The sequence below is a fragment of the Rhinichthys klamathensis genome, unplaced genomic scaffold (genome assembly GCF_029890125.1).
Source record: "Rhinichthys klamathensis goyatoka isolate OS25496 unplaced genomic scaffold, OSU_Roscu_1.1 h1tg000191l_1, whole genome shotgun sequence".
Classification (NCBI taxonomy): Eukaryota; Metazoa; Chordata; class Actinopteri; order Cypriniformes; family Leuciscidae; genus Rhinichthys; species Rhinichthys klamathensis.
The window spans coordinates 3,125,438-3,137,936 of record NW_026606717.1 but is presented as its reverse complement, the minus strand read 5'-3'; the positions used below and the strand labels follow the sequence as shown (position 1 = coordinate 3,137,936).

General features: G+C 37.8%; 1 protein-coding gene across 1 annotated transcript in view; it reads left to right on the top strand.

Annotated features, from left to right (window-relative positions):
* adamts2a (ADAM metallopeptidase with thrombospondin type 1 motif, 2a) overlaps positions 1–12,499 on the top strand; it is a 96,367-nt gene that overhangs the window by 62,729 nt on the left and 21,139 nt on the right. The window contains exon 4 of the mRNA XM_056262114.1: positions 7,790–7,992. Coding sequence (XP_056118089.1) covers positions 7,790–7,992 — 203 coding nt within the window. The remainder of the gene's footprint in view (positions 1–7,789; positions 7,993–12,499) is intronic.

Below are 12,499 nucleotides of genomic sequence, written 5' to 3'. Positions count from 1 at the left end.
GCTGCAGACCGCAGTTTTTCCTCTTTGTCGCCATCTCTGTTCGAACTCTGCAATTGCAGTTATTTGCGGAATTATCAACTTTACGTGGGTTGTGCCTCGGCACGGCACAGCGTGGATGAATCCAATGTTTTGAGGAGAATGTGCGGCTATCAGTCATCACATTCTGGATACAGTGTGCAGTGGGATACAGTGTGCAGTGCAGTGTGGATACTGGCATTCAGAATCACAGATTCTACTTTTTGGAAGTATGACCAACATAAGAATTTTCACCGGAAAATGTCATCTGAACAAGTAGTATCATCCACTTTTGTTCTGACCAACTAAGGGGAAAAAAGCATTGCAGTAAATCGCACTGCTTAAATCTAACGATCGCTTATCATATCACATCAAACTATGCAAATTAAATTATACTTTGTTGTCAAATTGTTAATGTTAACAACATCAGCATTGCGTGACTACATTTAATGCCCTTCCGATTTTTATCCTTTATTTTGCATGGGCCCGGTTGCAGTGTCTTTTTCCAAACTCTCTTGCATTTTACAGCGGGTGAATCTCCAGTTGTCATTGGTGATTGTCGTTTGAACCTTTCTGGGTCCGCCATCAAATTAATGTTTAATTATATCAAGTGCTGTGAGAAAAGGCTATAAATCTCCACCTCCAACATCCTCACACGCAATATAGCCTACTAGCCGAGACTCCTTCTTTATGTGTACAGATGTGACGTAATGACGCAAAGACATGCTTGAATTTCCCGTGGAAATCCACCAGTACCACTGGAATTAAAAACATTATTACAAGCTTACCGTTTTGTATCGAGCTAAGGCAAGCAGATAGTTTTCAACACTGACTGGTTATGTACTTGCTCAAAAATTTATTTTGGATAATTTTTAACCCAAAAAAGTTACGGACTGCAGCTTTAAGTTGATCCAAACCTGTATTAATTTCTTCTTCTTCTGCTGAACACAAAATACGATATTTTAAAGAATATGGTTACAGAATACAGGTTTGGAACAACTTGATTGTGAGACAGAAATGATGAAAGAATTTTCATTTTGGGGTAAACTGTCCTTTAATACTCACATTATCTATAAAAGCTAACTATATTAGTGTTACTTAGGGGCCAATGTGTTTTTGTAAATAAAATACAACTATCCAATAATTCATTATTTAATCAGTGTTTTTTATTTCTGGTACAAACACAGTAAAGGAGAAGGAGTTTAATTGAATCTCAGTTAGGGTGACAGTATAAAACATGAACAGGTAAATTCATACTTAATACAACAAAAACAACTAATAAACAGTCAGGAATTTTAGTCTATGCACTGCTTTTAGTTGCAGCAACCCATGGTCTGTGCTGATTTTCATTTGAAAATAATTTTTATTCTGAGCCAATACTTAACCTTTTCCATGACACTGGCCTTTTGTGTGGATGTCCTGGTAATTGCCTCTATCCATTGTGTTGTTCCAGCACAAGGCACACATTTACAGGTCACCCTAACATATTAGTACTTGTTTTCCAAAGTCTAATTTGACTCCATGCAGAAAACTTCAGTTTGACTGACATGGACCAGCTTTGGTTTTCCTCTTAAGTTTATTTCTTGTGTAATGTGCATATAAATACACAGCTTGATTATTTGGAAGTAGTAAAGCAGATGTCTATTGCATGAACAAAGCTGATGACCCATTTTTATGATAATTTGTCACGTCAAACAAGGTAAATAGCATTGTCTGATGGCAGATATATTGACCTAAATGATAGTTTATTTAGATTTTTTTTGGGGGGGGGGGATTTGTACATTTATTTTTTCTGCTAATTTCTTTTTGGCAGTATTTGCGCTTATAAATGGATGTTAATTTTGGCAGTAAACATTGCTGATTTTTGTGGTGCATTTGTTTGACTTCCCATTTGGTTAACATATCAGGGTGTTGCTTGTTAAAAATAAGCCAGAAGTTTATCAAATTCTATTTTATTATTAAACATAAACAAGAAGTTTATCAGACGATGTACACTGCTTTGCCTCTTCCAAAACATTTGCCTCCATTCTGATCTATATTCATAGACTGTATGTAAGCAATAAGGTACGAGAGGCTATGCTGTATCGTGAATAAGTAACGGCTGAAGGGCGTTGTTAGGCACGAGACGAAGCGGAGTGCCTGCAACCCCTTCAGCCGTAACTTATTCACGATACAGCACTTGCCTCGAGTACCTTATTGCTTTTATAAAACAGTTACCACACAATAAAAATATTAAAGTAAAAAAAAAATGTATTAGTGCAACTTTCATGAAGTAAAATCACTAAAAGCCTTCCGTCCGCTAGAAAAAAAATTGTCCCTGACCTTGAACAGCAACAACGTTCCAATTTGTAATATGCATGAAAGCTGAAATAAAAACAACATAGGAACTGCAGTTTTGCGCAGTGATAAATAGAACTGTTGGGCGAAGCAGTCATAGCCGTGTTTTATCATGAATAAAGCACAACTATTGACCAATCAGAATCAAGGATTGGAACTAACCGTTTTATAATTACATATTACCCTAAAAGTTCTAAACTAGGGGAAATAAAATCTAACAGGAACTAAAGAAGAGCATTTGTTTGAATTACAATTCTATGGTTATTGATCTTGAAATCCTGAATCGCTGATCCACAGATTTAATTTGTTTTCACCCAAAAAGGTTGGACTTTTTTTTGTGGGTTAAAGGTACAATATGTAAGAATTTTGTAATAAAATATCCCAAAATCACTTGCACAGTGTGATATATTTCCTGCAGTTGTGTACTTACAATATCCCAAAAGTCTCCAAAGATTTTTTATTTCAGAGAAATTCCAATTTTAAATAAGTGGCCGTCCCGGAAAAAAATGTCGCCTGTCAATGACGGAATATCCGCGCTATCCTCGGTTTCCGTTCATACTGCCATAGCCATGACATAACCATGGCGACAGACGTGGACAACTGCTTAGTGCCGTAACATTTAGCGGCATGCAGTTCTTGTTTCTTTCAAACATAGACCATGGCAAGCAGACTTTGGGACAAACAAGGAGAACTAAAATGTGGATCAATATCAGCGTGGCGTTTTTGAGATGCCGAGAGCTCCACGTCCGCGACTAACTTGGAGCTTCACGAGTCACGGCTTGACAGCTTTATTAGACAGGTGAGCAAATGTACATAAAACAAATCAATGTTGTATAACGTTAGCTCAACATGATGAAATGTTAGAATATGGTCAGTATGTTATTCTAATGTTGATCTAGCTTACTGCTAGTTTCGTATAGCAGACGAACTAACACGTAGTATAACATTATAACTTTCAACACACATTTAAATGCCGTTTAGTGTGATAGTGTAACGTTAGACCAAGTGAAGCAGCACTGCGTTACCTTACAAGTTTAATTCGTCTAATAAACTGACCTGTGAGAGTAATCCAGCACTTGCGGGTAGTTCGGTAGAATTAAATGTCCTTATTCCTTTATATCCGCGGGACTCGCGTGTGATATCTGTCTCTTTAGCAATCGCGACCTGCTTCATCCCAATGTAATGTTAAAAAACATGAATGTTTGCACTCATCCATAAACATTATTTGATTCATCAGCTTGACAGCAAGTCTCATCATTCAGCTCATCACTGCGTCATCAACCTACGCCTTTGTTATTGTTGGAAACTGCGCCCTCTTGTGGCGAAAAAATCTTACATATTGTGCCTTTAACAAAACACAAAAATGTTGGATCACTGTAGAAGTTAAGGGCTGGTAGCATAATGGTTAAGAATCAAGGCTGCTTTTCTCATTTTTAGGCATTAAGAAATACTCGAATAAAACTAACATCTCCAAGATGAATCACAACATTTAAACATTTGATTTTAAGAGAAACTATGTAAAACTCATCCAATGATAAATTGCTGAATTAGACACGTTCCTGGGTTAACATGTTTTGAAAATGAAAATGTTGTCCTAATCCTAACCCTATCCCTACCCCTAAACCTAAACCTAAACCTAGCCATAAGTTATCCCTAAAAACAGAGGGAAATGACAGGTGAATAACACTGATATAGAAGCACCTAACCCTGGTTGTAAGCCTAAACTTGACATAAACTGTAAACTTGTCCCTCAAATCTGATTGGTTGATTGGAATGTTGTTCCAGGATCAACAAAGATGTTGAACATGCAAGATGAACATGTTGCACTTGGAGAAATCGGGTTCTGCCATTTAAATATAGTATTGAATATAGTATAAAATACCATACATTCGAAGTTGTTTTGCAAAACATTCAAACATATACAAGTTGTTTGACAGTGTCTGGAGAACTGATTATGCCATCCACTGTGCTTGATGGGAGTGGGCGGTCACTTCTGAGATATTTTGCTGGGATTCTCGTTTCCATAGTAACAGTGACTTCTCTGATTGGTGAATCACTCCTTTAGGATTATCTCATTACTTCTGAATAAATTCTGAAATTATATTAGAACATCAAATGGCATATAAAAATCTGTAGTCATAAGGTTTATCACCTTGGGAAGAAACATCATATTTCTCTTAAGACACTGAGAAGAAGTCACTAAGGACATAGCAGCGACTTACAAAAAAGCAATATGTTTTTGGACATGATACCATGGTGTTGTAAAGTACCATGTAAATACCATGGTAAATGAATATGATAATCATTGGTACACCACAGTGATTATTTTGTAAGGGAAGTCAAAGGCAACATATCACTGAATTGGTACAGTAATCTTTTTCTGCCTGTCATTGGATTCACACTGTCCCTCGCTCGAGCAGTTTTGGCACAGGCAGAGCCCGAGAGACATGCCTCAGTTGCACCCAATCTGAACATGAAAGCTCTTTGAGTTAAGAGAGTGTTTTTGCCGTGTATTAGGTGACAGGAGAGAGAATGTGCCGAATCAAATGAGAAACATACTGCCACTGTTTTCCACAATTTTGTTTATCATTAAACAGCTATTTCCTTATTCAGAAATGGGCTGAATAATGATCTTAATCTACAGTCTGAAGAATATACAAAAGGCAATTTGGTTTCCATGGCTCAGTTAAAGGAATAGTTCAACCAAAAATGAAAATTATCCCACCATTTACTTACCCTCAAGCCATCCTAGTTGTATATGACTTTCTTTTTCAGTCGAACCCAATCAGAGTTATATTAAAAAATATCCTGACTCTTCCCAGCTTTGTAATGGCATTGAATAGTGCATTGAATTGAATAGAGTTTTTGAAGCTCCAAAAAGCGCATCCATCCATCATAAAAGTAATCCATACGGCTCCAGTGGTTTAAGGCTCGTACACACTGGGACGAATATCGGCGCGCGTTATTCGCCAGCATTTTTCAACGCGTTTTTTGTGTTCACACCCAAGCGATTTTCACTGAAGATGAGCCGAGTGAACATGCCAATTCATTCCCTGACATTAGATGGCGCTTAATGTAAAACAGAAATAGTCCTATGTTGTAGTCGCTGTCGCGTTTGTCATATAGTTATTTATGTTCCGACACCAACGAGACCAGCAGCTCTACATTCATCTTGCCTTGCATCTTCCTCGTTTTATTTCTCCTCGGCAGTGTAGACGCTACTTGGCGTATATCTTCTTCGCCGTTGCGTATGTGTGCTCGGCAAGACCGTTTTGTGTTTGAGCGCCCCCAAGTTGTGTTTTACTGTAACTTCAGAAGCTCCAGACACGTGAGTAAAAGCGCCAATCTCATTGGTCGGATAGTTTTTGACGCGGTGCGTCAAACCCAAAAAACGAACCCGAGACGTTTTTTAAAAAATGACGTTTTTGCGCGTGTCGTTTGTGGTGTCAGTGTCAGTGTTGCCAAGTCCGCTTATTATAAGCGACTTTGGGCTTGCTTTTCTGTAAAGTCGCTTACAAATATTGGTAGTCGCGGGTCGCGGTTTTTTGGGGCTTGTTTCTAAAGTGTAGTTGCTTATTTGGGCTTGTTCCCAGCTCGTTGTCAAGCAGATCTTTTCTATATGTTATTTAAACGTAGGAGTTTGTCTTGCCTGTTCCCTCTGTCCCTCCCCTTTCCCCATACACACAGGAGACAGTAGAGTTTTTCCCAACCACATCCTGCTTCTAATTGGCTCTGACCCAACTGGAAACGAGTACTAGCCAATCAGAGGCAGAGCAGGCCAATCGGTTTTTTTCTGGTTAGGAAAACGTCAGTGAGTGACGTTTAAATGAAAATACATGCGAGTCGCGACCGTCGCGACTGATGGTGACTGGACTGTAGGAGAGTTTTTATAGATTAATTATATTTTAGATATTATAGATATAGATATTATAGTTTAATATTTGTTTAACCCTTTAACTGTCACTCCCCCTTTTTTCGCATAGATAGACATGAAAATCACTATCCAAACTTAAATGGTTGTAATTCAAGAATCCTTTGGAATATAGACCTATGGTTGGTCTTATTTTAAAGAAGACATTTGCCATATTATTGTTGAAGTATTATGAAATTATGAAAGTGAAACAGAAAAAAAGTTATACAAGTTTGAGTTTATGAAAATGAACAATGTAAAAATATAATTATTTATATTTTATATAATATATATATATATTACAAAATATATTTTACTCTAAAACTGCAAGAAAATGTAAGCCAAAAATCTGAAGAAGTTGTGTTCCAAATTTTAGGTTGATATCTCAAAAAATTAGCTTTTTAGTGAGATTTTATTTGGGCGCAGTACCAACATTTTTCACTAGATGGACAGCCAAGCTACATTACTGAAGAAAAATAAACTGTACCTTGTGCACAGTTTTACACAACTGCGCACAGTTTACCAATCTGTCCCCATGGATGTAAATTGACAATCTGTACCCACAGTTTAAAACTATCCGTCCCCACGGATTGTAAAACCGTGCACACAGTTTATTTATTTTTCTCTTCCCGGAACCTAGAAAAAGAAGAAGAAACCTCCGTAGAAAAAGCTCTTTTACTGTCTATGAGAAAAAGTCGCTTGTTTTGGGCTTGTTTTCACGGGCCTGGTTGCTTATTTGTCTCGCGAGATCTGGCAACACTGGTCAGTGTGCACACTCACATTGGCGCCCTTTGTTTAGTCACGAGGTGTTAAACGTCGGCGAATATCGCGCGCGAAATTCGTCCCGGTGTGAACAGGCCTTTAGTCATTTCCTTCTGAAGCGAAGCGATGTGTTTTTGTAAGAAAAATATTCATATTTACAACTTTATAAACTATAATCACTGGCATCAGACAACGTTCACGAGAGAGGCTAGTTCCAGCGGGTGACCTCTGACCCGACGTATGACATAGGACGTATGACGTAGCGTAAGCTCAGGTGAGAATTGAGGAACGCAGCAGCACAGAGAACAAAACTGCTAAAGATGTACTTAAATCCTGGTTATGTGGATCAATAAAACACTCTTTCAACTAATTCAACTAATTAAAGATGTTCAACTAATTGCATTAAATATAAATTTAAACTATTATACATTTTCATTTAATTGGGAAAAGTATGCAATTAAGTATCCGAAAACATTACATTCACTTCGCACTTAAGTATTTTCTTGTATATATACTAAGTGTTATTTCCTTAATAAGTAGACCTGCTCTTTTTTTAAAGTATGCCAAAGTGTACTTCTTTTTCCCAAGGGTCATCATACTTTATTATTATTATTATTTAAAAAAAATTCCCTCTGTGCTCCACTTCTGGTTCTGAAAGTTACAGTATGTTGTCATTGTACCCAAAAGATCACGGGAAATTTGATTCCCCATGATTTGACCTCTTTAAATTATATTCTTGAATATTTTGTGTGCATTTTTTTGCAGGTTCCCCTTTGGGTGGTCTGGCTGGAATGGAGTATTTACCCCACCATGTTAAGAAGAAAATAAAGAGCAATACCCGAGCTCGTAGAGAGACGTATGAAGATGAGATCTTTAACATCGAGGTTCTGTTGGGGGTGGACTGTTCTGTGGTGATGTTTCATGGCAGAGAGCACATCCAGAAGTACCTCCTCACCCTCATGAACATCGTAAGTTTCCCAAACTCCATTAGAAAGAATTTACACTGATTTCATGTAAATATGTGTACATTTGTACACCTTTTGTACATAGTTTGAAGAGGTTCTGAGATTACCCTATTACCTCAGTTTTCTACACACTCTTAAAAAAATAAAGGTTATTTTTTGGCTTCTATGGAGAACCTTTAATGTGGAATCTTTGCATTGCGCAAAAGGTTTTTTTTTACAGAGCAAAAAGGTTCTTCAGATTATTAAAAAGTTCTTTACACTAAGAAAAAAAAAATCTTTTAAGAACTGTTCATAGTAAGGTTTTTTTGGTAATCCCGAAATGGTTCTTCTATTTCACTGTTGTTATTAAAGATATAGTTCAGGCAAAAGACATTATTCTGTCATCATTTACTCACCCTTAAGTTTTTCCAAATCTGTATGAGTTTCTTTCTTCTGCTGAACACAAAATATATATTTTTGAAGAATATGGGCCCCATTGACTTCCATAGTATGGAAAAAAATACAATGGAAGTCAATGGGGTCCATCAACTGCTCGGTTACCAACATTCTTCAAAATATTTTCTTTTTATGTTCAACAAAGGAAAGAAATTGAGGGTGACAAAATAAAGAACGTCAACAACTTGAGGGTGAGATAATGATGACAATTTTCAGTTTTGGGTGAACTATTCCTTTAAGAGTTCAGGGAAAGAGTTCTTACTTCAAGTTACTTTGTATAAAAGGCGTGAGCTAAATGGCTTTTGCTTAATTATTTGTCAGCTAAATGACGAGTAATTTACCTTAGGAACTTTTAGGTTCTGAGTCTTGTGTAAACAGATCAACACTTATCCAAAAATCTCCCACAATGTCACTTTGCAGACAGTATCATTGTTATATCCAACGATGATAATATCAAACTTAAAGAGGGAAATTAGCATTACTGTACACAATGCTTGGATGTCGGAGGTTGAGCCAAACCTCCATCTTTTTCCTTGACAACTGCTCTAAGTCAAGAAATTACATCCACATCCCTGACAGAGTTTCCTACCTGAAAGATTGATGTACTTTAGATCTTCGACAAGACCAGACTTGCAATGAACTTGCCGTCTTTCCCTCCTTTTTCTTTTTCATTTTAGTCTCGTTTTGGCTTTATGGTAGTGTGCAAAGAAAACCCCAGATCCAGTGTCCCATAATCAATTTGAAGATACTTAACACAAACTTTTATATTGCTGTGGTGGTAACAAACCTCAGAATTACCTTCAAATGCCCGTGACAATAAACCAGAAGTGTTTAGATAGCTATAAACATGCTAACTAAATAAAACTAACCATAGAAGAATTTTTTTTACTTTAGTCTAGTCTGTTATAGTGCCCCTTGTGGCAATGTACAAAATGTATTGAATATTTGCTTTGCGTTATGAACTGCGGTCTGACATTTTGAAACGCAAAAACACACAAAATCGAATTTGCATAGCTATAAACATTTTCGTTTTTGTGCTTGTGTAAAGTATGTTTTATGGATAAAAGTGACTAGTAGCTACCAGTTCCAAAGGTCTTGCAACTTATATTTCAGTGTTCCTCCACGCTCATAATTCTCTCGTTCATAGTTCATTTTTGTTTGCACGGCGGTTCCGTCGCTAAGCAGAAGACAAGTTCCGATGGTATACCTTGCTGCATTATTAATTAAGTCCTAATGATTTTCTGGCACTTTGGCCTCTTACACGTCAATTAGCTACCTGCTAAATACAAGCTGAGATCTGGACTAATAAAATCCTGACAGGGTCCTGGAGAGGGCCAGAGACAGCCAGCACTAATGAGAGACTTGCTGCTAAGGTGATTAGTATGGTGTGTGTGTGGGAGAGAAGAGAATACAAACAAGAGAGTATGTGCTGATAATAGTCATTAATGTGCCGGGTTACATAGCTGTCATTACTGAGTGCCTAGACACATGGTTTCCGGTGGGAACAGGGTTACTTGGCACTGTTTCTTAGAGACTGATATGCTTAGCAACAATGATAATGAATTGTTACTTTAACAACAGGGAAAAATCTCTTATTTCTCTCATTATAAATATATAATAATGATTTTTTTTATAATATAAAATTTTATATTTTATGTAATATTAAGTGAAGATATTAAACGTAATTTCGGGAGGAGTACGCCCTAATCTTCAAATTAATGGCAGGATATTAAGCAGCTTCTTACCCTGTCTTCAGTTCTTTTGGCATCCCTCCTCCTCCCCTTCTCCTCCTTTACGTATTTCGCCATATGTAGTAGTCCGGGGGGGCGATATTTTTTTTCACAGGATGGTAGGGGAAGACTCATGAATATTCATTAGGGAACTCATCCCTGATTGGTCTTAACCCCAGTGACGGGTAGGTTTAGGGGCGGGGTTAGGGGTAAGTCATCAGACCCCCAGTGACGGGTAGGTTTAGGGGCGGGGTTAGGGGTAGGTCATCAGACCAATCAGGGATGATTTCCCTAATGAATATTCATGAGTCTTCCCCTACCATCCTGTGAAAAAAAATATCGCGTCCGGGGGGGGGGTGGGCAAATCGGAGCTATATCCTCTCCGAACCCCTCTATAGTGGACAGCAAGCCAAAACCGTTTACCATGTGCGCTAGTCGTTTACCATGGTTTCCTTTTTCCTTTCACCTAAAAACCGTCATTTACACGACCGTTTGACCGTCATTTACACGACAATGGTGTTTTGGGGGCCTGAAAATGCAAAGTTTTGAAAGCAGGTTTCAAAGTGCAATTTTTTGAAAACGATACTCCGTGTAAAATACAAAACCGCAAATTTGTGAAAACGCTGACGTTGAGCACGTGTATTACGTGTTCAGTCTATAGGCAGTCTATAGTTTTTCTTTACAAAGTGACATCGCCAACTACTGGCCTGGCATGCATAATACAGCACTTTTAGTCACTGTTTAGTCACCACATTGTCTTTTGTATGCAAATAAAAAAAACGCGAAGGAAAAACTTTTCCATTTTTAGTACATTGTTGTTGTGTACATGTACCCTAAAACAGTTTGGTTGCTCTAAAATGTATTTGTATCGTTTATTTTTCATCATTCATTCGTGACATTCTAGGAGTTTTTCAATTTATCAATAAATTGATGTATTCTTTTCTTCCCTATTGTGACATAAATCCGGGTGAAATGTAGCCTGGGAAAACCCAGACAACTTCCGGCAAATTTAGATTTTCTCTGAAAGTTAGTCTGGAAAGAGGTCATTCAAGCTCATTTCCAATCCGTCGAAATTGGCTTTACACGATGACGACAGCGCTGGGATTTTGAAGCAGATTTTGTAGCCTACATTACAAAGATGGATGCCACTGTCGAACATCACTCGTTCGAATCACGCTATCGCGTCTGTTTTAAAGGGGTCATATAATGGTACATGCACTTTTACAAGTTGATTGTACTGAAATGTGTGTTGGCAGTGCTTGTACACAACCATCATAAAATGATAAAAATCCATCCAGTGTTTTTGTTTTAATCTCCTTATATGTTTTCCCCTGCCTCAAATTGAGCCGTTCGATTTTGTGACTTCACACGCTCGGAAGCTCCTCCCACGATTGTTGATTGACAGCATCGTTTCAACACAGACCCGCCCTCGCTCGTGAGAGCTGTCAATCATAGTCTGCGCGGCGCGGACCGGTCATTGTTGATATGCTGGAGCACTGTCTATGAGCAGAATGGCGTCTAAGCGATTGTGGTGTTCTGTTCTTGGGTGTAATAACGAACACAGCAGTCATTTTAATGTTCCTAAATCCGAACCGCTGAAGACGAAGTGGCTGAGTTTGTTTTCGAAGGGAATATTCCCCACGAGCAACGTCAATGCTTTCATGTTTGCGCGAATCATTTCACACCAGACTGCTTTATAAACGAGGGTCAGTATAAAGCTGGTTTTGCTAAGAAGCTGCTCATGAAAAAAGGATCGGTACCAACTATTCGTGTTCCTGCTGAACCTCTAGAACAACTGAAGTGAGTGTAACGTTTTATTAAACTTTATATTAATATTTATATTAATCTTTGCAAATCGCTAGCTGCACACTTCACAATGAATGCATCTAAGGTTTACACTCAGGGTACATTACGGCATGTTTTCTATGTATGATGTTCTCAATATAATTCATAATCCCACGTTTATACTGAACAACGCGTTATGGTTATTGTGTTACAAACGGTGTACACAGAACAGAGAGGCGGGGTGAGCAAAGCTCATTATCATTTAAAGTCATATGCACTGAAACGGGGTGCTGAAAACAGAGCTGTTTTTGACCAAGTAAAATAAGTGTTTTCTTACAATACTAATGAGAATTTTTAATTAAAGTATATTACAAACTTTTAATTTAGACCCTAAAGAATCATACTAGCTTGTACAAAAATGGCATTATATGACCCCTTTAAGCGATTTGAACGTTTCCTTTTTGTTAAAAACCGATCAAAGAACAACACTCGGAGATGTTTCTGCCGCTCTGCATACGTCATCTCCTTCATCGCTCTGATTGGTTTTAGGTCTATCCGCG